We start from the raw sequence: 23,039 nt of genomic DNA, 5'->3' as shown, positions 1-23,039 counted from the left end.
GGCATAACTTTATTTTGGAAAGAAGCTTTCAAAGAGTTGGCTGCTACTCTAGGCATCATTATAGGGCCATTGGATTTATCATTGGCTGCTGTCCTAAAGTTAAATGATGACTTCATTGGGAAAGAGAAACACACCATAGAGACCCATTCTTCCATACGCCATACTTGTTTGGAGGGAGATAATGTTGAATGAGTCTGTCTTTTGGAAACTCTGCTTCTGGCATGGAGACTGAAATTATTCCTTACACATCTATATTTGAACATCGTCCTAAGCATAAAGCACTACTGGATAAGAATTCAGGGGGGAAAGGAAGCATCACCACTCACCATGTGGCCAAAGGCCTGTTCTAATGCTGAGTGTGTCTAGCCAGTGTGATATTGCCTGTAAAAAATGGTAGCAGTATGGAAAGTGTCTCTCGCCTATTAGTGATGACTTTGGTACCACATCCTCTCTCTATGTAGCCTTTGGGAATGGGAGCTCTGCTGCTCACTCCCCAGTCAGCAGCTTCCTTCCCCAGCACCCTGCCCCTGGTGTGATCATTAGACTTCAGGAAAATGGCAGATGGCTCAATGTCAGGAAAAGGATCTGAGTTAGTGGAGGATTTTGAGCAAGAGAGGAGTGTGGAAGTGTTAGCCGCCCTAATCTGGAGCCCAGCTGGGCCAACTCTGAATGCTCCCTCCAACTGGAGCCCCACTTCTCAAAGACTGATTAAGTTCTTGGGTCTCTCTGAGCATCTCCTTTAGTCCCAGATTCAGTGATGGATTGAAGACTCAGTGCATGAACTTTGGACAACCCCAGATTCCATAACTGGTGGTGTTGATTGGGGCATGCAGGGTTTTTAGATGTTCCAACTTTTCTCCTTTTATTCACTTCCTTGTCGCCAAGTATATCTTCTGTTCCAGTAAGTACTCCAAACAGAAATAAACCAATCTGATGTCGTTGTGAGCCTATGAGTCAACCTCAAAACAAATGATCATTTTTTTACTGTTGTGGTAAAAACTGGGAACAAAAAGTGGGCTTGTGGGGCAGAGCTGGAGGAAGGGCCAAGTGGGATTCCCAGCTTTCTGACTTCAAACCTTACATGGTCTGGTCTTTGTTTTCACAGCCCAGCCCGTTTTGTACTGGTGTGCCCGCAACATGTCTTTCTGGAGCAGCATTTCATTTAATCTGGCTGTCCTGATGAACCTGCTTGTGGCGTTTTTCTACCCATTTAAAGGAGTCCGAGGAGGTACCCATATTTTTTATTTCAAAAAACTACTAGAAGCAGCAGGAAGGTTATGACTTGCATCTTAAATACAATTCCTGGAAGTATTGGTGCAATATTATGGGATCTCAGTTACCCATTTTCAAGCAAAGTGAGATTGAAGCTTTTACCACAGATTTAGTTTTAAATCGCACAAACAATATAAATATTGTGTGCACATTTATTCTACTGGGAAAGAAAGAGAAGAAGCTGTACCCTCTGAAACCTGTAAGAAACAGTCTCAGTCAGCCTCCTTATTTTATATATTGGGAAACTCTTGTCTCAGAGAAGTTGAGAGATTTAACCAAAGCTGCACAGCTAGCTAGTGGCAGAGCTAACCCTAAAACATAGACATTTTGTTGTTCAGTCCAGTAGATGATTTTCCCCATACCATACTTAGAGAATTAATTTCAGGCTAAAGAATTTGTAAGGCATGTCTGGAATTTTGTTGTCGTTGTTGTTGTCAAGGGGCTTGAAGAGACAGGCCTTGAATGACTAAAGACTGTATGCACCTCCTTAGATGGTTAGGCTATTAAGAGCTGCATGCCATCATTCATGTAGTAAAACATGTACATGATCTTCATGGGCATCCCCCCCCCTGCCCCCTCTCTCCTTCCAGTCCCCTGCCGTGTGCATTCTGCATCATTCTCTGAGAACAGACAAACAAGTCAGGAGGGCCATTTTTCTCTTTGTGACTCCTCCATTTGCTTGACAGCATTCTAGAGTTATTCACACTTGTGGGGTTCTGGGGCCCAGCAGAAGCCCCTCTCCTCTTACACATTCATGGCCCCTTTTCTAATACCCTCTACAGCCTCTTGAGAGGTCTCCATCTCTGCCACGTTTTTCATCAGATCTACCTGGCAGATATCTAACATCCATATGTAAACACTGACCAGTAGCCGCCTTTTGTGAAATATAGGGAATAAAGAGCCCAAAAGTAAGACACCAAAACAGTAGAGCAGCTCCAGGCTTAGCTCTTGAGCCTAATAATGCAGATTTGTAGACACAATGAGACAACATGTCTATACTGCAAGTCTTTTTAAGGTCATTTTGAAAGTGATGACATGTTCTGTGATGCTTAGATATCCAACATAGCCACTTGAGGAGTTAGCTTTTCTGCTTAGCCTTCAGTTACATTGAAATCTTTGTTTGAGTGATTTTTCCCCCCAAAAGCACTACCTAAACACAAGCCTGGGGGTATTTTCCTTTTAAATGCCCTGTTAGGGATCATAGGCACCCCTATGTGAAAAGATTCTGCAGGTCCACAGCACTACAAGGTTTTCTCGAGGGGGCGTGTGCCCAGCCAGGCTGCCGGTCAGCAGAGGTAAGAGCACACAATACTCAGAGTGATAGAGCCTAGCCCGCTTTCCATCTTAGGAAAGTCATCATGCTCATCATAACCAATTCTTTAACCATCACTTTGAATGTGTTTTCCTTTATTCCTCATTTCTTTAAAAATATTTAAAATCAATTTTTATTATACACCTTGACAATTTTCTTCACTGGTCATTTGTGGAAATATTCAGGGCCTTGTGTGAGGTAAAGGCCCTTGAAAGCTCCCCTCCTCTTCTGTGACAAGCCTCATCCAGTGAAATACTTGATTTACAAAGTCCAGAATCTCTGAGTGGCAGCTTCAGTTAGTCTTCCTTCTCCTATTAAAAGGTACTTAAATTGATCCAGTCAGTAGTTGTGAAACCTCTGCATGAATTGGGAATTTCCTGTATAGTTCAGGGAAAAATAGTGGTTGACCCAATCAGGATCTCTGGGGCATCCTGTTTCCCACCTATACAAGTTCAAGACCCAGTGATGAGATGATTGTTAAAGGTCCTTCCAACTCTATCTTGGTGATCTGGCTGGTGTGTAGTAGTTAATACTCTCTGTTTTGGCAGCGTGGGCCTTAGAAACCTCATGTGGATGGATTAAACGGAAAGCATAATTAGCTCTCCCAGGGAAGGAAGAGATTCATCTGACCTCAGGAAGCCTTTTCCATTATACAGTGACTGAGCTCGCCTCAAACACATCAGTTCACTCTCAGAGAGATTTATTTTTCTCTTGTGTAAGACATGTTGGGGGCATTTCTATACTCACTGCTAACCATCTTCAAGAGGAGGGCTGCATTAGCACTGCCTCAAAATAAGGTCGGGTTGGTTACCTGAAAGTATTTCTTTGAGATCGGTATTTGTTCATGTTGAATTCCCGAACTAGGATTTCCAGAATGTCACAGTTGAATGTCCCCCTTTTTATGAATGCTAAAATGGCTCTGTGGCTTTTTAGGCCTCAGGCTGCCAAGAATACTGGTGGCCTTAAAAGCTCCTTTTCAAAAGTATCCTTTTCCCCCTTTATTTCAGAACTGATGAGTCACACAGCCTTTGGAAAGCATGAAACCTGGGCAGATTCACATTTTTTACTGAACTTGTGAGCATGCTATGATGATCAAAGCAAATATAGTACTGTCTCTTAAACTTTCTCATTTTTGATATTTTCAAATAGTTAGACAAATAGTAACAGTTAATACACTGCCATGTATCTGTTAACCCAGCTTTAACAACTACCAACATTTTGTTAATCTTGTTTCATCTCTTCTCCAACTGTATTTTGAAAGATTTTAAAGAAGTCTAGACATCTTGTTGTTTTGCCCATAAATATTTCAGTGTGCATCTCTAACTTCTAAGAATATTTCAAAATATGTATAATTACCATAACATTATCATATCTAACAGAACTAACAGTAAATCGTGTAATAGCCTGTCCATATTCATGTTTCTCCAATTGTTTTAAAGATGTCTTTCTATAATTGGTTTTTTAAAATCTAGCATTTTTTAACACTGCTTTTATAGTTGGGAGACAACAGGTTTTTATTTTGGCCCCTTCAGGATTTGGGTACATCCACTGTACTGGTCCCATTTATTATGCTGAGATCTTTAGGCAGTTAAAATGGTGAATTTCTTTAATTAAAAAATTTTTTTAATGTTTATTTATTTTTGAGAAAGAGAAAGAAGAGCGTGAACATGGGAGGGGCAGAGAGAGAGGGAGACACAGAATCCAACGCATGCTCTAGGCTCTGAGCTGTCAGCACAGAACCTGATGCAGGGCTCAAAACTTGCAGACCACAAGATGATGATCTGAGCCTGATCAGACACTTAAAGAAAATGAAAATCCAGGCACCCAGATGGTGATTAGACACTTAAAGAAAATGAAAATCGATACACAGACTGGGAGCAAATATATACAAAATATATATCTGACCGAAGGCTTATATTCAGAATACATAAAAAACTGTTAACAATTCAGTAATAAAAAGACTACTCAATTAAAACAGTGGGCAAAAGATTTGATCAGATATTTCACAAAAGAATGGGCAGTAGCACATGAAAAGATACACAACATCGAATGTTAAAAAAAAATTTTTTTTTAAGGGGGAACACCTTGGTGGCTCGTGAATTGAGCATCTGACTTCAGCTCAGGTCGTGATCTTACTATTCATGGGTTTGGGCCCTGCGGCAGGCTCCAGGCTGACAACTCAGAGTCCGGAACCTGCTTCAGATTCTGTGTCTCCCTCTCTCTCTGCCCCTCCCATGTTCATGCACTGTGTCTCAAAAATAAATAAATGTTAAAAAAAAAAAAGAAAGAAAAATTTTTTAAGATAACATCAGTAGTTGTCAGAGACATGTGAATGAAAAGTACAATGACATACCACTAGAAACCTGCTAGAATGACTACAATAAAAAATACTGAAAAGGTAGATAGAATGTTCCCAGTAACATTATTTATAATAACACAAATAGGTGACAACAAATATCCATTAATTGTTGGGTGGATAAATAAATTGTGGTATATCCATATTATGGGATATTATGCCAACAGAAAGAACAGAATACTTATACACAAAATAACCTGACTGAATCGTAAAAATTTTCTAAATGAAAGAATTAAAAAGACTACCTACTAATATGATTATGTTTCCATTTTTATGAAATTCTGGAGAATGCACAGCTCTAGTGGCAGAAGGGAGATCAGTGGTTGTGTTGGGGTGGGCACGGGGCGACCACAAAGAGCACAAGGAAACCCGTTAGGGTCGTAAAAATGTTGATATGTTGATTGTGTTGGCAGTTACATGTGGTTCTATGACTTTATAAACTGCCGAAACTCATCACATTATAAGCATAAAGTCGATGGGTTTTATGTGGGTTTTTTTTAATTGGCTATTAAGGACCATCAACTTTAGAGGCTTACAGACTCCCGCCATTTGCTCTGTCACCTTAGGCAAGACATGTAAGGCAAGACTCGGTTTCCTCCAGGGTAAAGTGAAGATCATTGTTAAGCTGGATGGGAGGATCCAATAAATGATAATCAATTTAAAGAGCTTACTGTGATACCTAACCCCTGTTACACACGCAGGAAGTGATACATGCCTCAGTATCCATGCCTTCCTAAATTTCCTAAAAGCTTCTGCCTCTCTGTGCCCTTTTCTAATCAGGTTTTCTTTTTGAAGGATGTCACAAGGGGAGAGGGGAGTGGGGGAACAGTTTCGAGAGAAGTGCCTCGGTGGGCACGGACAGAATGAACTAGGGCAGCCAGCAGGCTCCTGGAAGAGCTGTAACTCGCAAGCGTGGCTCTTTCCTGGGTGGGGCTTCACTCCCAGCAGTTCTGGAGAAGTGAAAGTCCTTTATATAAGCGGCCTTAATCATGTAGTGCTGCTTGTTTACATCTGAAGGAGACTCAAAATGTGACAGCATTTGAAATAGGGTTTTATTTTTTTTAATGAGTGTTTTACAGAACTGTATTTTTAGCCATGTTGGCTCACGTTATATAACTAAGCCGTCTCGTGGGACACTCTAAATAGAACTTGAAATAGCAAGAGATGACAAAAACTGGTATAAGCTCTTTGACTACAAGGATAATCTAATTGTAGGATGATGTTAATGATACGGAAGTTGCCTTCCTTCTTCCCTTGAAGAAATCTGATTCAGGCAGGGGACCTGCAATTTTCCTTTGCATACTTTTAATAGAAATTAGAAGTTGCGGCTTACAGTTCATCTTCCTGAAGAGTGAAATGGGAGACATGTATAGGTTTTATTGATGGAACAAATTCATCTGATGAGTGCCGCCTGGGTGCCCAGTGCTTCCCTCAGGGAATTTGGAACCTGGTTGGGGGGCATTTAGCGTAGGGGCAGAGGGGAGAGAAAGGTAAACTGATACCCAGAAACATAGTGTGGTATACGGATGACCAGGATGGGGACTGAGAACACAGAGGGAGGGGCCCCTGGCATAGTTCTCTGAAGAGGAAGGTCGTGGGGAAGAGTTGATATCTCAATGAAGACCTGAGATGAACGGGAAAGGGAGAAGACATGGGTTGATGGGGTATGTCTGGGGCACAGAATTGGAGATGAGAGATTGGACAATAAGGCCAGTTTGTTAGTTGAAGAAAGTGTCATTACACCCATTCTGGTTTGTCGCCTCTTACTTGGTGAAACGCTGATCTCTGAGAGCCCCGCCTTGTGTTTCCAGGAACACTGGAGCCACACTGGTCAGGACTGCTGTGGACAGCCATGCTCATCTCTCTGGCCATTGTCATTGCCCTCCCCAAGCCGCATGGCATCCGGGCCTTAATTGCTTCCACAATTCTCCGGTTGATATTTTCAGTTGGATTACAACCGACGTTGTTTCTTCTAGGAGCTTTCAATGTAAGTATGAATAGCTTCATAGCCACTTGCTTGTTTACATGCAAACAGGAATTCCTCCCATTCTGGCTCCCAGAATCTTGGCCTTTGCTTTCAGGGCTGAAAGACACTGTTCGGGTCAACTGTTGAAATGGCAGAAACAAGAGTGGTGTGGGTGGACATCTCCCTCTTAACCTTCTGATGGTACAGTGAACCTCTTAATCTATTATCTGGACATCGACGGTCTCCTTTTTAGGGAAGATCCTTCTCAGAAGGAAGGCAGGCAAAGGGAGAGCAGTTGAGATGCACATGAGTCCTCCCAGCCGGGTCATAGGTTTGCTGGGATGGGAGATTTTAGCCAGGGTGAATCAACTGATCAAATATTAATACCACACACCCACTTCTGTGAGCGCCATGCAGAACCAAGAGAAGAGGCAGGAGGAACCGTTCAAACAGAAGTGGAGCAGGTAAGGAGGTGAGGAGAGAGTCCGTTTTTTCAAAGCCACTGGTGACATTTGCAGGTGCTCCTTCACTGTAGTTGATGCCAGCTGACCCTGCAGGGTGACTTCTTAGGAAGTGGAGACAGCTGACCCAGGACCATAAATCGGAGAGGTTTCCTGGTGAACAGAAGCAGAAAGTTTGGACACAGTGAAGCACTATGGGGATCGAAACTGCTTTCCAGAGGTTTCTGCCCTGATCATATAAGGAAGCTGAGGTCACCGTACACAAATGGAAGTGATGTAACAAAGTAAGATTAATATAGTAATTCGATGCAGCAGTAAATGTCTCCAAATGGGCATTCAGATGGCAGAGGCAGCGAGGACATGAGGCGAGCAGGGACCACTTCGAGCCAGTGAGCTCCAGGGGATGAGGCAGGGTTGCAGCTCTGTTGTGAGGAATGGCAATGGTAGGCCAGAAAGTAGGGATGGAGAAGAGCGTTTTCTGGAAGGCCCACAGGCCTGAGCAGTGGGGAAGAAGGCCCGGGACACTCTTCGAGAGGCAGCCGGCCCTGGAGCCCACCTCTACCTGGTTCAGGGAGGGACACGTGGGACCTGATCCTGGTACCTGACACCAGAGCACTGAATGCCCTTGGGCCTCATCCTTCAGCTCAGTGCTTCCAAAGCATGTTCCAAGCTGATAAATCTTAGGTGAAAAGGGGGTTCCATAATCAGATCAGTGAGGGAGAGGCTGCATTAAACAAAATTAAAGGGTTTTTACTCTAGGATCTCTGAGAGACTTTAACATGCATGATAAGGGTTAATCTCTAAGAAAGAGAAACAGTGTATCTGTGTTTCCTAAACTTGCCCACATTTTAAGGATCACGTGGAATTAGTGTGGTAGAATATAGGTTGGGAAACTCTATTCCCCGTAGTGGGAAATGACTCAAGTTTTTCTGAGCAAAGAAATGGTACATACAAAGAAGTATTCTTGGAAAAATGCCCTCAAGTAGTGGCTTGTGATGTGGACTCAAGCGAGCAGGACTGGAGGCAGGTGGACCACTTGGGACCCCCAGCTTTCGACTAGGTGTGACAAGCCCAGGCCTTGGTGACAGTGTGGAAGCAGGACGGCAGGGATGATGCCAGAGCTGCAAAGGAAACACTGATGTGTGGTGGGCATGGCAGCCGAGCCTCAGCCCAGAAAACCTTGGGTGAGCCCTGTGCTGGGGCCTCTTCTCCAGGCCAAGAAGGTATGACTGTCTTGACGGGCGATGACAGTGCCACATCTTCAGTCCCACAAGACTAGGAAAAGAATGAGGCAACCAACTCAAATGAAGTCATGCGGAGACCTAGTTTTGGGGGTAAAAATGCACTTAGACTGTTGACTTACTAGGCTTGAGGTGACAAAGCAAATCATTGATGTTAGCTGAGGCATTTGGAAGTGTATGAGCAGAGTGATGAAGACTCATCAGTGTTGCAGAAGGGACGGTAGGTATCGTGCAGAGGAACCCACTTAAGAAGGAAATACAAAATAAACAAGTAAATAAAAAGGGGAAAACTCAGCAGTTTGGAGGTGGTTGTCCTATATCAGTAGTCTAGTTTGTTTTGAGTTTCTGGCCTTTAATCATTCCACAGTTCTCTCTTCTTCAACATAAATCAATTGGGGGAAAGACTCAGAGGAGACAATTAATTACCATTTCCAGTCACATTAGCTGGGTGGAGGGAGCTGAAATAACTAGAATAAGTGTTCAGAGTGAACCAAAAAAATGGAAGCGCTCACATGGACATGTAGGAGACGAAAGGGTGGCTTTGAGGCAGAGGAGGAGCACTGGCGTGTGGGGGCAAAGCCAGACTGGGTGGTGTCCTGGCGGCCAGGTGCAGGGGTGCAGGCATGCTGGGAAGGGGTGCTGCTGAGCCCAGTCCCGTTGCAGGCACTGGGATTAGGTACTAAGGGCAGATTGACTGCTGCGTGCGCCCTCGCACAGTCCCCTGGGGACCGGGGCAGAGCTGCTATGATGGGGAAGTGGGTGGGAAGCCAGACGCCAGACCCGTTAAGCAGGGTCGGTCGGAGTTGGGGACACCGGACCAAGACCGTGAATATGTATTTGCTACTGAAGCAATAGAGGCAAGCTGGGCAGAAGTTGTTCCGGGGCTTGACTGGATGCAAGTGAAGTGAATTGCTCTGCTGAGACAGCCAGAGCCCGGGCGTGTCTGAGGTCCTGGAAGGTAAACCAGAGCGTGGCCTTTTGTCTCCCCGCCCCCACACCCCAAAACCTCATCAACACAGGTCATCCAGAGCCAGTGATACTTCCTCACCCTATGAAAGATCCTGTACGACAGATAGCTAGAATGTTAGGAAAAAAACACAACTGGTAAACTGAATGTTTATCGTGTCTGAGAAAGCCTAATGTTCTCCGTGAGTGTTGGCATTCTCACTTATCTGATTGCTGACAAGCGCACTTATGCTGACCCAACAGATTAACTGGCAGGATTTCCCTAGCACCTATGGCCGAGGTAGCTAGGGTAGCAAAAAATGGTCTCAGCAAGTACATCCAAAAAGCTTTCTCTTCATCCTCTTGATTTAAGTTTTTCTGTCAACATGTTGCTAGAGACAGCGTTCTGGGCATGGAGTTTCTGTTCGAGGTGAGACTATAACATACAGTAGATCGGCCTTCAGTTAAAAATGTCAGAACACCTGATCCATGCCAGTGTAATCAAAGGAGAAAATGCATGGTTTCCTGTGACTGAGAAAGGAGGATGCCAGCTTCAGGTGCCGCTGAATACAGTTGCCCAGACAGCAGTGGCAGGATCCAGTTCCATCTTCTGGCTCTGCAGTGATTGTACTCTGAGGCTCAGTGGTATGGCAGGATGGATGCCAGCAGCTTCAAAGCTTACTTTCTCTCAGGTTCAAGGCCAAAAGGAAAGAACAAAGTTGTCTTTTGCTGCAGTCCCAGGGAAGGTCTCAGTGGATATCATTGGTTCCATTTGGTCATGTGATTGTGGACCAAATCCATATTCCAATTGACTAGAATGGAGCCCTGCCCAGTTTTCAAGGACTGATACATGGGAAGGGACAGATCCCCAAGGAAAAATTCTAAGTTACTCCCAGAAAAGAGGGCAGAAGTACAGATTCATCCTGAAGTCTCCCTTACTTTTTTTTTCTCAAGAAAATTCTTATTTTCCCTATGAATTAGGAGTAATGAAAGACCAAAACTAGCTGCTTTTCATTACACTGCAACCCTTATGATGCCTAGAACGTAACAGAAATTCAGAAAATGCTAATATTTATGCTGATCATAGGGTTTATAGATTGAGGTGACTTCTGTGTTTGACTAACTCATATAAGAATGTTAGAAATGATTCATATCTCATTTCGAAAATCGTAATTTCAATACGTGTTAATTTTGTTTTTGTCATATACAAATGCCACTTGATTACTGTTGCTCATGAAGTTATTTGACTACCACATAATGTGAAATATGCCTGAAAAGCAAAGTAATGATATGAGTTAGATCTGCAAAATGGTTCTTGGCGGGTTTGGTGGGCACTTGGGTGCGAAAGGAAGCTTTGGTCGGGCATAGTTGCTAAAACACCATTGCATAAAATTGGCCCTTAGCTGTCACAAAGTCTGAAGTTCGTCATGATCTGTGCTTAGGTGGCTGTTTCTGTCATTATCCTCAGGTCTGCAATAAAATCATCTTTCTGATGAGCTTTGTGGGCAACTGTGGAACATTCACCAGAGGCTACCGAGCCATGGTTCTGGATGTCGAGTTCCTTTACCATTTGTTATACCTGCTGATCTGTGCCATGGGGCTCTTCGTCCACGAGTTCTTCTACAGTTTGCTGGTGAGTTCCTAGTGTGGAAGGATTTTACATGTTGGAAACCAGGAGTGACCTGTGACCTGTGTCTCCTCACAGACCCCTCCTTTTAATGGTGATTGGTATGTCCTGTCTAACATGAGGTCACATGCCTCATCTCAGAGATCTGGAGAGGAAAGCTCGCCAGAGAGCAGGGCAGCTAGTAGGAGGGTAGGAAGTGTGGGGTCATGTTGCATGTGTGCCTGTTGGAGCTTTGACTTGTCAGTGACGGTGCCTAGAGTCTGTATCAGGGGATGTTTCCTCCACGTGCATCTTTGCTTATCTTTCTTTCTTGGACTCAGCCAGCACTTGCCAAGGAGAATGTTGAGACCATCCTCTTCTGATAGTTCTAATGGGATCCACCTCCCAGGGAGAACGTGTAGTGACGGAATAAGAGTAGGAGCTATGTTCTGAGTCCCTAGATTCATGACGATGACCTCAGTAGATTTATTGGTCCAAGAGACCTTTTCACTGGAAGTTATTTTGTTCCAGCCTGAGCCAAGGGATTAATGTCTTGATAGTCCATAAAATGAGTTGGTTCCATCACCTTCCTCCTGAGCAGGTTTTTAAATTATAGACCAAGTATCTACTTACTCTCCTGTCATCAGAGGGAATCTAGACCAGTGTAGTTGTAGATGAGGAACCTTTTCCTATACCTACCTCAAGTGACAGGAAGCATAAAATTGACCTATCTGCCAGCAAATCCATCCATAAAGGGACTAAAGTATCAAAATGTGAAGTTAAAAAATGATCAACGCCTAAGTGTTGACTCAAAGTGAGGGTCTTAACTTGCAAATAGTAGAGCAAAGAAAGATCTGGAAGGTGTCCTCCGTGTGGTCTCTGGGCTGATTGCTTAATTGCTCTGTGCCTCAGTTTCCCCATCTACAAAATGAAAACAAGCTGTGCCCCTCACATGGCCGTCACGGGGATTATGTGCAACTGTGCACGTCAGGGCCTTAGAATAGCACCACCACACAAAGATGCTTCGCAATTCTAGCTATTATTACAGTCTTTGTCATCGCTTACTTCCTCTGCCATCCAAAACACCATAAAGAATTCACCATTCAGGTCATCAGGATTAGCTCATTCCATTAGTGGTGGATGTTGGCAGGCGAGGGAAATGGATTCTTTTACCTCATTTTAAAATAGGTCTGGCTAGACTATGAGGTTTTAGGCAAAGAAGTCTCTGGATGTACTTGTGATGGCCATTATGGGGCCTATTTTGGTCACTCTGTATCAGAAGTCTTGAGAGCCCTATGTATAGTTGTGAGCCTGTTTGTCTCCAGCTGTGATGTCCCTGGATGAGGATGTGGTTTTTGAGTCAGGGAGACCAAGTCCTCCTGGGCACGGAGGCAGAGTTCAGTTGCAGGTCTCTCCCATCCCAACTGAGAGATCTCTCCCAAGAGACAAGCAATTCTACATTTTATGTCCCATTGGCTTCATTTCCTTCTCCATACATTGAAGTCCTCTCCTTTTGGTCATTTGCAATGCCAGCTGGTGCCAGTGCCACATGCAGGGATGTTGTGGTAAGCCAAACCGATATCCTCCCTGCCCTCACAGGCCTCATGGTCCGGAAAGTCATCGTCACAGCCATTAACTGAACATTCCCTGTGTGCTGTTTTCATACAGTCTCTCACAGCGGCTGCGGAGATAGATGGTATCTCCAAATTACAGATGGTGAAACCGAGGTTTGGCAAGGTTAGGTGACTTACCCAAAGTCACCCAGGAAGTGCCAGAGACCAGATAGCAACTTAGCTCTGTTGACTGCCCTGTCAGTTGTGAAGCACAGCCGCGAATTGCCTTTCACTGGAGCTCGTGAAGAAGTCCCTGTTCCGTGCAACTGGTGTCTCACAATGCAGTCTGCATTCTTGCTGTCACATCTCTGATCTGTCACAGAGTAACCCTGAGCCTCCAGGGACACCTGAGCTCAGTTCTCTTGTAGAAAACATACTAGCATCACACTAGATTGTGGTTACATGCCTCTTGTGTGTGCTTCTAGGCCTTGACTTGTCTGTGACCTCAAGTGACTTGTTACTTTTGGTGTCAAAAGTGGTCTTTAAAATGTTTATTGACAAGGATGGACAGAATACTGAAACCAATAAAATTACTTCACAAGTAAGGCAAGCCTATGACAGAGGAACTGGAGAGAGACCTTCAGCAGGGAAAACCCACATGTCCAGGGTTGTGAAAGTACCACGCCAACAGGCCAGAAAGGCACAGTGGGAGGGAGGGACCCCCAGACTGGCTGAACCTGGTCTTGGGCCTGCATCCAGGCGAATCCTTAGAAGATATTAACACCCTGAGATGAAAATGTGTGAAGTTCGTAGATGGGCACGTAACAGAAGAGGAAATCCATATGGTCAGTAAACCTAGAAGAATGTGCATCCTTAATGCTGAACAAAGACCTGCTGTTTAAACCAGCAGCAAGCTCCTGAGCTATGCCTGTGATGTAAGGAAAGGTTCAGAGGCATGAGCGTGCCCAGGCCTCATGTGGAGGTGCCCCCGCGGGCGCCGTCCTCTGACAGCCTGGACTCTGCAGCACAGCCTTTATGGAAAGCACTGGGGCAATGTCGTCTCTTACAACATTTGACCCGACAATTCCATTCCTGGAAGTTCTCCAAAAAGAAATAACTAGACAAGTATGTATAGAGGCAGGTACAGAGGTATTCATCACAGCGTTATTTTTAATGACATGCAATTGAAAACATCTTGGCTGTTTTTAAAAAATTAAGTATTTTGGTTAAGTAAACTGTAGTTTTTCCATACACTAACATTCTAGGTGATTCTTTATGATGTGAAAATGTTCAGGATTGCTTGGTGAAAGAGGCTGAATGTATGCCAGTATTATGGTATATTATATATACTACATTTTTTCTAATGTAATAAAGGCAGAAGGAGAGAACATAAGTCGATGTCTCTAGGTGGTGGACTTATGGTGATTTTTGTTTTTCTGTGTGCTTTTCTGTGTTTTCAAAGTTTTCTCCATTGAACATGTGTAATTTTCTAATTAGAAGATAGTTTTTCCTTTATAAAGTAATGCATAACCATTGTTTCAAAGCCAGAAAGCATAGATGAGTGGGGGAAAAAAAAATCACTTGTTTCACGGACTTGGTAGCTATATAATTTTAGAGTTCTTTACCCGCCCCCTAGGAATAAAGTGTCACTTGTTGACTATCTGAAGTTGCTCTCACTTACTGCTTCATAGTGGCTTGCTGGAAAATATTTAACCAACGTTTACAGCAACCTTAGCCTTTTGTACTCTTCAACTGATGAAACACCCCCTCCTCGTTTCCTTCCTGTTAAGTACCCTCCTTCACCCGGTGCCCTCCACACAGGTCTCAGGACACAGATTGGCGTTATGGAGGCAGAAGGGCTAATTGACCAGAAAATTAATTCATATGTCAAACTATAAATTGGAAGGGACTTAGAGATCAGCTGTTTCATCTGCTGATTTTACAGATGAGGAAACTGAGGTCCAGAGAGGTTACAGACCTCAACCAAAATCTTGCTACAAATTAAAAGCAGAGTGAGGATTCAAACCATTGTCCCCTGACTCACTTGGCTGTGCATTCATTCCCCAAAGCCACGAAGAGGCAGAACCTTCAGAAAATCCAACCAATGTCAGCACAGAGGCCAGATTAAAACTAGCCCCCAGGTCCAAGAATTAGCCCACAGAATTCTCCTCTACGTCTCTGTATTCTTCCTCCAGCCAAATACCTGAAAAAACCAGCCATCAGTCCCCCCATACCCAGAAGTACCTACAGTCCAACTTCTTGCACAGAGCAAGTCTCTTGGCAGAGGGCAAGCCTAGACTGTGAACCAATAGTCAGGTCTTTCACCACACCCCACCCCCGGCCCCCACCAGAAAGATGGGAAAGGTTTAGGCTTCCTCTTGTATTACCACCATCAGTGACCCTGCAAGGAGCTGTGGGACCTTGGCCCAGTCCCTTCATCAGGAAATTACAGTGACCATTTACTGTGAGACACTCAGCATGTAAGGTTGGCCATACGGATGGTACTGTACACAGTATATGCATCACATAGCTCTTGTTCACTACAACTCCCTGTCCTCGTGTCTGGAGATGAGGAAACGGAGACTCAGAGGGAAGGAAAAAGAACCTAGCCTACTGTGTGATGTCGTGTGGTTGAGCTAAGATTTGTACCTCTTAACTCCAGAGTCCCCTCTGCTTGCACTGCCCCGTTGGGTGTGGTTTTCCCTGTGAGGCTCTGAGCCCCGGGAGGACAAGGACCAGGGCTTGCCCTGTCCTGCTTCCAGAGTGGCCAGCCCTTAGCAGAAGCTCAGTAACTACTCCCTACATGAACGCATGCTCATCACTTTCCTCTCCCTTGCCTGCTGAAAGTCATGGGTATCACCCTGTATTTGCTCCCTCCCCAGCACCTCTGCTTCCTGCCCTCCTTTCCTATGCTTATTTCTCCCCATGAAATTTTCACTAAGGGAAGTATAAAGTACTTTAGTACTTAATAGTTGGAGTACTTTAGTACTTAAAAGTTGGAGTAGTATTAAGGTAGTAGTAGAATGCTTCTGAGTTTTTAAAAGGGTAAATTCTCTATAAATCAAGTTGTTGTTATGAAATACATAATCTACATACATACATACACACACACATCTACTATAGAGGCTTCTTAAAACTGTCCTCTTGTCTTCTTTGTTTTTAAAGCTTTTTGATTTGGTATACAGAGAAGAGACTCTGCTTAACGTCATTAAAAGTGTGACTCGCAATGGACGGTCCATCATCTTGACAGCAGTTCTGGCTTTGATCTTGGTTTACCTGTTCTCAATAGTGGGCTATCTTTTCTTCAAAGATGATTTTATCTTGGAAGTAGACAGGTTGCCCAATGAAACAGCTCTTCCAGGTGAGTTTGAGTCTTCTCATCATTTTTTTAATGTTAAAAGAATATTACTTAATTGTAAGTGAACTAAAGAAAATGTTGACATTAGCAATGTAGGTATCTCCCTAGCACTGAGAGCATGAATTCTGAATAGAGGACTTCGTCCTCGCTTTGTTCAAAGGGTAGTAGGGTATATTGAATCCTGAGTGGGAGTGTCCAGAGCCTACACTTAATTTATTCCCTGAAGTCATATTTTAAACTAATATGACTTATTCAAAAACAATTTGACCATATACATCGAAAGATAGGAGGGTTGGTAAATCTACTTCTAGGAATTGATCCTTAAAGGAAAAGTTCCGCCTCTGCATGCAAAAACGATGTGTATGGAGGGATGTTGACTCCATTGTGAAACCGGAAGCGGTGTAAACATCAAGTGTCTCATTAGACTGCAGTCTTCTGAGGTGGCTCGCCCTGCGCTTAGGGCACATCGTTATACACCTTCATGGAAAAGCAGCCACAAAGATGTGGTGGCAAGCTGCAGAATAATAACTATAATAGGATCTGTCTATATTTTTTAAAAATTAAAAAGCTCACATATGTCCTTTAAAATAAAGCTCAAATATGTCCTTTAAAATATGGACCCCGCCCAGTAGTGGCTGTCTCTGGGGTTTGTCTTCTATATGCAAGGTTGACAGCATGTATTGTTTTTATGTAGAGCAAGAACAGTTTTGAGAATGAAACACCCAAGTGTCAGTGAGTGACACCCAAGTGTTCCTTTGTGTCAATTAAAATATTTTAATACCGCTGAGTGAAATGTTACTAGTTTAACAGGTAGCCAGAGGCCTTGAGTCCAAGGAACAAAGTAGAATTATTATCGCCCGCTGGGCCAGGCAGCCTTGTCCTAAATGCTGCGTTCTTGGCATGTAATTCCAGCTTCCAAGTTGACACTGAATGAAATTTCCTGCCAACCATCTTAGGGTTCTGAACTAAACTGGTCTGGACCTTGGATTTCCGCTCATGCCTGCTGATGCTTTCCGTGCAGACTTGGTGTAAATCTCGCTGAAGTCTGTACGCTCTGTAGTATTTATCGGAGAGTTTCAGCTGTGTGTCTTTAAAGTTGGAGAGGTGCTATTTAAGTGCGATATTTCTAGTAAGCCTACAGGAATTGACATTTCTGGCTTCTTTCCCATCCAGATCACCAAATGAAAGTGTAAATTGCATCTCTGCTTGAATTTATATGCAGGAATGTAGGGTGTTATTTATGTAAAGAATTGTTTAATCAGCCGTGAATTAGGGACTTCAAACATTTTAACCATATGCTGCCAGATTGTTCATCATAAAATTTCCTCTCTCTCCCAGAAGCCGGCGAGAGTTTGGCAAGCGAGTTTCTGTACTCTGACGTGTGTAGGGTGGAGACTGGGGAGAACTGCTCCTCTCCTGCACCCAAAGAAGGTAGGACCGTTAGCCTTAAGCCCCACTTTAATGACAGGCTCCTCTGGCAGCTGAGATGGCGCTCATGACATTGAAAACAGATGGAAGCAGATTTACTCTTGAAAAGTAAGGCCAATAGGAAAGGGGAAAGACTGGGAGAGAAAGAAGGGAGATGGAATGGAAAAAAGTCTACATGGAAAGAAAATATCTGCTTGATTAATTCAGCCACTATTTCCTGGGTGCCCTCGAGTTACCAGGGACTGTGCTGTTTTCTAAGATATCCCAGTGTGGTGGGGGAGGCAGGCAGGTGGGCACCTAGAGTGTGCCAAATGCTAGGAATAAGGATGGAATGCAGAAGATGGGCACCCAGCCTGATACTGGAGTAAAAGTACCACCAAGGAGGTGATAGCTGAACTAAAATGGTAAAATCTTGGACAAAGGAGGAGGGGTAGGTATTCCAGTTAGAGGTGGAATCTACCGTGTTGAGAGAGATAATGATCATGAGGAAGAGTAGTAGTAAAAATGAAGCCAGATGGGTCATTCGAAGGCCAGGTCGTGAAGGATCTTACACGTTAGGCTAAAAAGGTTAAACTACATCCAAAGGAGAAATGAAGTTGTTGAAAGCCAGGAGTGATTGGTGTTTTTAGCGAGACCATTATCGCTGCATCTGGAGAAAAGAACAAGGTAGGCGGCAAGACATGGTTCTTCCTCCAGTAATGATTACGAATGAATGTTCGCCGTCCAATGTAAAGTAATTTGTCCAGAGGACCTGCTGTAAAACATTGCTGGATTTAACCAGTGAGGAGCTTGGGTCCTGTGGGATTACCCTCAGCTGAGAGATGACATGCTCGTGACTCAAGAGTATTAAGCAACTTATCTAAGGTCAAACGCCTGTTTAGAGCTGGAACTGGGGTTTGAATTCTGAGAAGGATTGGAAATATTGTAGATTTGATACAGGGAAGGGCACTTATGACTTGGCTTGAGGATCTAGCAAGGGCTGGTGATGAAAACAGAATTGCCCCCAGATAACTTCAAATTTTTGGAAAAAATATTTGACAACTGATTCCTTAGTTCTACTCTTTATTCAGTCTCAAAATGATGGTATGTCTTTTCCCACATGCTGTTGTTTCTCACCACGTTCATAGAACTGGTCCTTGCAGAAGAGACGGAGCAAGACAAAGAGCACACGTGTGAGACTCTTCTGATGTGCATTGTCACAGTGCTGAGTCATGGGCTGAGGAGCGGGGGTGGAGTAGGAGATGTGCTCAGGAAGCCATCCAAAGAGGTAGCTGGATCCCGGGGGAAGGCAGAGCGGAGGGTGGCCTGGGGGTGGGGCGGGGGGAGGTTGCTGGATCCTGAGGGGAAGGCAAAGCTGGGAGGGGATGGGGAGCACCATTCAGAGAGCTTGTGTGTAATCCAGAGACAGGGCAGAGCTGGAGTAGTGATTAGGAGCCGTGCAGAAACACCTAGTTGAGGCTTCTCTCCTCTGCATCCATGCCCTTAGTGTTGGCCGTGCAGGGAAAGCGCTGTGTGGGCAGGGGCAGCTTTGGTGCCCCATGCCGTGCACTGGAATGCTCGTGCAGGGCTGGGTCCGGCCTGCCCCAACACATCTCCCTGACGGCTGCTCTTATGCCCATGCCACACAACACTTGCAGAACCGGCAGTCTGGACAAAGGGTGTGAGGAGGGACACAGTTATAACTTTCCAAGTTTGATGCCCAGTTTAACCTGTGATAGAGCAGAGCGGTAGGGTGAGGGTGAGCCCTGAATGTCGGGTGCATCGAGTCCTCCTCCTCCCCTGAGCTCTGTGGACCAAAGGACACTGGCGTCACATTACTGATTATGACACCTCTTTTCCAGGAGCCCCTGTTTGCTGCCAGAGTAATCTATGACCTCTTGTTCTTCTTCATGGTCATCATCATCGTCCTTAATCTGATTTTTGGGGTCATCATTGACACCTTTGCTGACCTGAGGAGTGAAAAGCAGAAGAAGGAGGAGATCTTAAAGACCACGTGCTTTATCTGTGGTGAGTGTGGCAGCCGGCCTCAGCAGGGAGGCGCAGGCTCTCTAATGTCTCAGCCCTTGGCCTTGGGTGGACCTTGACTCTGCTGCTGTTCGGCCAGGAGGTGTTTGGAGTGCCCGTTGATTCTCTGCAGGGGTCACCAGTGCCACTTTGTTTTAAGAAACAAAACTTGGGGTGGCAGAGATGGGATCGCACGTGATTTGACATGAACGTGGCTTGGGGTCTTCTGTCTGCTGGGCTGTTGAGCATCTCTTGGTCCCATCCTAAGTAACCGGAATGGAGATCTTTCATCTGGTTCCAGCCTGTGGATGTCTTCACTGCAGACAGTATCAGGCATTAGGTGTAAGAATATCCCCCTTCGAGTGTATGGTGAAGGTGTTCAGAGCCTGGGTGCAAGAGTCAGATCTGGGTTCTGATTAAATTACTGCTGCTTAGTAGTCCTGTAATCTTGGTATAGTCACTTCAGTCCTCTGAACTTGCGTTGCTCATTTGTGAAATGGGTACAATAATAAGTACATCACTGCATCATTGTGGGACTAAAAGAGCTAGTTTATGTAACACAGCTAGCACAGAACCTGCACATTGTAGCCACTCGATGAGTAGTAAACTGTGACAGAAGAGAGGTGCAGGGGTACCCAAGAAACTACTGTCACTATAACTACAGAAAAGCATATGTAAATGCAAATTAATCACATAGGGATCTGGGAGCTGAGTAGTCATTTCAGGATTATTCATAATATAGTTACTGAATATATAAATTTCCTATTGGTACATATGCTCACAAAATGAGCATTTTCCATTTGAAAACTTAAATCTTTGCTTTTTGCCCCCTTAAAACCACTTAAAGTCTTTTGTTTTTGAAATAATTCCAGAGTTACAGAAAAATGATTAGTACAAAGAATTTCTATATACTCTTCAACCAGATTCCCCAGATATTAATATTTTATCTCATTTGCTTTTTTCATACCCACAGTTTTTCTGAACAGTCTGAGATTGACTGGCATGATGCATCTTTATCCCTAAATATTTCAGTATATATTTCCTAAACAAGAACCTATCCACAGACACACACACGCAGTATAGTTATCAAAATTAGGAAGTTAACAAAGATACCTATTATCACTCAATCTGAAGACCCTATTCAGATTTCACCCTTTATCCCAGAAATGTCCTGTATAGCAGATGAAAAGCCCAGGTCATGTCATTGCATTCAGTTGTCATGGCTCATTAGCCTCCAGTTTCATTTTTTAAGAGTTTGGTCATTTATTATGTAGAATGTCCCTTGGTTTGGGTTTCCCTGATGTTTCCTCATGGTAGAATTGGGACTATGCATTTTTTGTAGGAACACCAAAGAAATGTGTTTTTTTTCTCTTCAGTACATCATTTCAGGAGGCATGAGATGCCCACTCATAACCAGTGATAGGAACTCTGATCACTAGGTTAAGCTGATAATTCCCAGGTTTCTCCACTAAAAGGATTTTTCTCGTTGTAATTAAGAACATTTTAAGGGGAGATACTCTGAGATGACGTAAATACCCCACTATCCCTCAAAGTAAACGTTAACCCACTAGCTTTAATGTCCCCTGATGATTCCTGCCTGAGTCTTTTATTAGGAACAGCTCTCCAGTGATGTTTTTCTCATTTTATTATTTCTACACTTGTTAACTGTCTTGTTCTTTTAAGAAAAAGCTCTCTCCTCATTATGTATGTATACTGTATATGCATTAGTACTTGTGGATTTGTAACAGCATGGATTCCTCTATGTTTATGTACTCCAGTGGATTATAATCCTTCAGTGTCCTTATTTGTTTTAATACTCAGATTGCCCCAGATTTGTCCAGAGAGTCCCTTCAGTCTGGTTTCTGTTTTGTCATGGCACCATAATTTTGTATGTACTTACTTTTTTAGTGCCATTAGCTGTTCCAGTTCAAGGCTATCTTGTACTTCCCTGACTCAGCCCTGGTACCACCTATTTCTCCAAAAAGTCCTGGTTCTTTTTAGTGGAGAATGGTAGTTAGAAGCTAAGATCTGGGGACTAGGTGTGCTCAGTGCCACTGGCAGTCAGGTTATGAGGGTGCGGATCAGGAGTACACGTGTACATGCAAACATCTGGGTGCTTGCATACACATACATATGTATCCACACACTTCTGTATCCATTGTTATAGACATGTGAAAAAGGATGAGCTCATACCCATAGCTCTAATTCCAACCTAACGTCATGGTGTTTATCTTTCTCCCTTTTCATATCTGTGCTCTCTTCTTTGACAGTGAGAAATCTGGCTCCCATGATACACCATGTATCTCTTTGACCGATCCAAGAATACACAAAAACTAGTCTCACAATTGCTCACCCAGGCCTCTTCAAAACATAAACTTAACAACTAGAGTTCAAAATGTGCTTAAAGTTCTTTGTGTCCTTATTCTGTCTTTTCTAAAATCTTTTAACATGTGTACATTTTGGCATCTCCCTGGGAGGAGGGACCGCACATTCACTGCTTGCCCGCGATGTGTGAGCATGTCACACCTGTGCTCATTTAAGCCCGAGCACTCCTGGAAAGCATGTGGCAGTCACCTGTTCCCTGACAAGGCAACTGAGGCACATGGAGACTAAATAGTGACTGGTAAGGGGCAGAGGTGGAACTCAGACCCAAGTCCGTCTCTCTCACATCCTGTGTCTTCCTGCTGTGACATAAAAGGGAATGCATGTAGAGGCCAACAGAATCCAACTCTTTACAAGACGGGAGCTGGAACCACAGCTTCCCCTACGGCAGTTCTCTCACGGGATTTTCTAGACCATGGCTGCTCACTTGGGGTTGGGGGCTTTCTGTGTCTCCTTAGGCTTGGAAAGAGACAAGTTTGACAACAAGACTGTCACCTTTGAAGAGCACATCAAGGAAGAACACAACATGTGGCACTATCTGTGCTTCATCGTGCTGGTGAAAGTGAAGGACTCCACGGAGTACACCGGGCCCGAGAGCTACGTGGCAGAAATGATCAAGGTGAGCAGGAAGCTCCTGAAGGCGGTCGTGTGGGGGCCGGCCAGCAGGTCTGTCCTCATGGCCCATGGCCTGGTGCTGGGAGCCAGCAGGCAGATCACACTGCAGAGAAACAATGTCTCATGTTTACGGAACTCATCATAATTGAGGTATTAAACTCTCAAACTTTGTGCGTCCTCTCAAGTGAACCTCTGAAGCACCAGACAGGTGGTATCATCCCCATTTTAAAGGAGGAAAGAGTGAGGCTCTAAGAGACTCACACACAGCCACCTAGCTGGGGCTGGGGTTTTCACCCAGATCTAACTCAGTACCCTGATTTCCCATCCTGTGTACTCAGCCTCTCTTCTTCATTATGGATGCTCTTCTTGTTTCTCCTTAAATAAAACCTGGTCCCTAAGAGAGAGCTTTTAAAAATGATCGGTCGATGTAATTCAGCATGGATTGTTTGTTTGGCCTTGGCCTAGTGTTTCAGGGAGATGCGTCGCTAATCATCATAAAGGGATAGTATGACAGAGGAATTGGAGTCCCAAATTAATCTT

At 44.1% G+C, this 23,039-nt stretch overlaps 1 protein-coding gene and 1 long non-coding RNA gene across 10 annotated transcripts in view; one reads left to right on the top strand and one right to left on the bottom strand.

Annotated features, from left to right (window-relative positions):
- The window catches only part of ITPR1 (inositol 1,4,5-trisphosphate receptor type 1), a 324,913-nt gene that overhangs the window by 276,474 nt on the left and 25,400 nt on the right, over positions 1-23,039 (top strand). For all 7 annotated transcript variants that reach the window (XM_029918487.1, XM_029918486.1, XM_029918483.1 and 4 more), the window contains 8 exons: positions 1,106-1,228; positions 6,752-6,927; positions 11,022-11,186; positions 15,878-16,073; positions 17,409-17,501; positions 18,626-18,765; positions 19,340-19,505; positions 22,343-22,503. In XM_029918487.1, coding sequence (XP_029774347.1) covers positions 1,106-1,228; positions 6,752-6,927; positions 11,022-11,186; positions 15,878-16,073; positions 17,409-17,501; positions 18,626-18,765; positions 19,340-19,505; positions 22,343-22,503 — 1,220 coding nt within the window. The remainder of the gene's footprint in view (positions 1-1,105; positions 1,229-6,751; positions 6,928-11,021; positions 11,187-15,877; positions 16,074-17,408; positions 17,502-18,625; positions 18,766-19,339; positions 19,506-22,342; positions 22,504-23,039) is intronic.
- LOC115274941 overlaps positions 5,981-23,039 on the bottom strand; it is a 59,928-nt gene continuing 42,869 nt past the window's right edge. For 2 of the 3 annotated variants that reach the window (XR_003901332.1, XR_003901330.1), the window contains exon 7: positions 13,865-22,602. This is a non-coding gene — a long non-coding RNA (uncharacterized LOC115274941). Of the gene's footprint in view, positions 7,521-13,864; positions 22,603-23,039 lie in introns of those variants that run through there. The other variant, XR_003901336.1, reaches the window with a different exon arrangement.

The sequence above is a fragment of the Suricata suricatta genome, chromosome 12, assembly GCF_006229205.1.
Source record: "Suricata suricatta isolate VVHF042 chromosome 12, meerkat_22Aug2017_6uvM2_HiC, whole genome shotgun sequence".
NCBI classification, from domain to species: domain Eukaryota; kingdom Metazoa; phylum Chordata; class Mammalia; order Carnivora; family Herpestidae; genus Suricata; species Suricata suricatta.
Note: the sequence above shows the minus strand (reverse complement) of the source record. Positions and strands in the feature narration are given on the sequence as shown.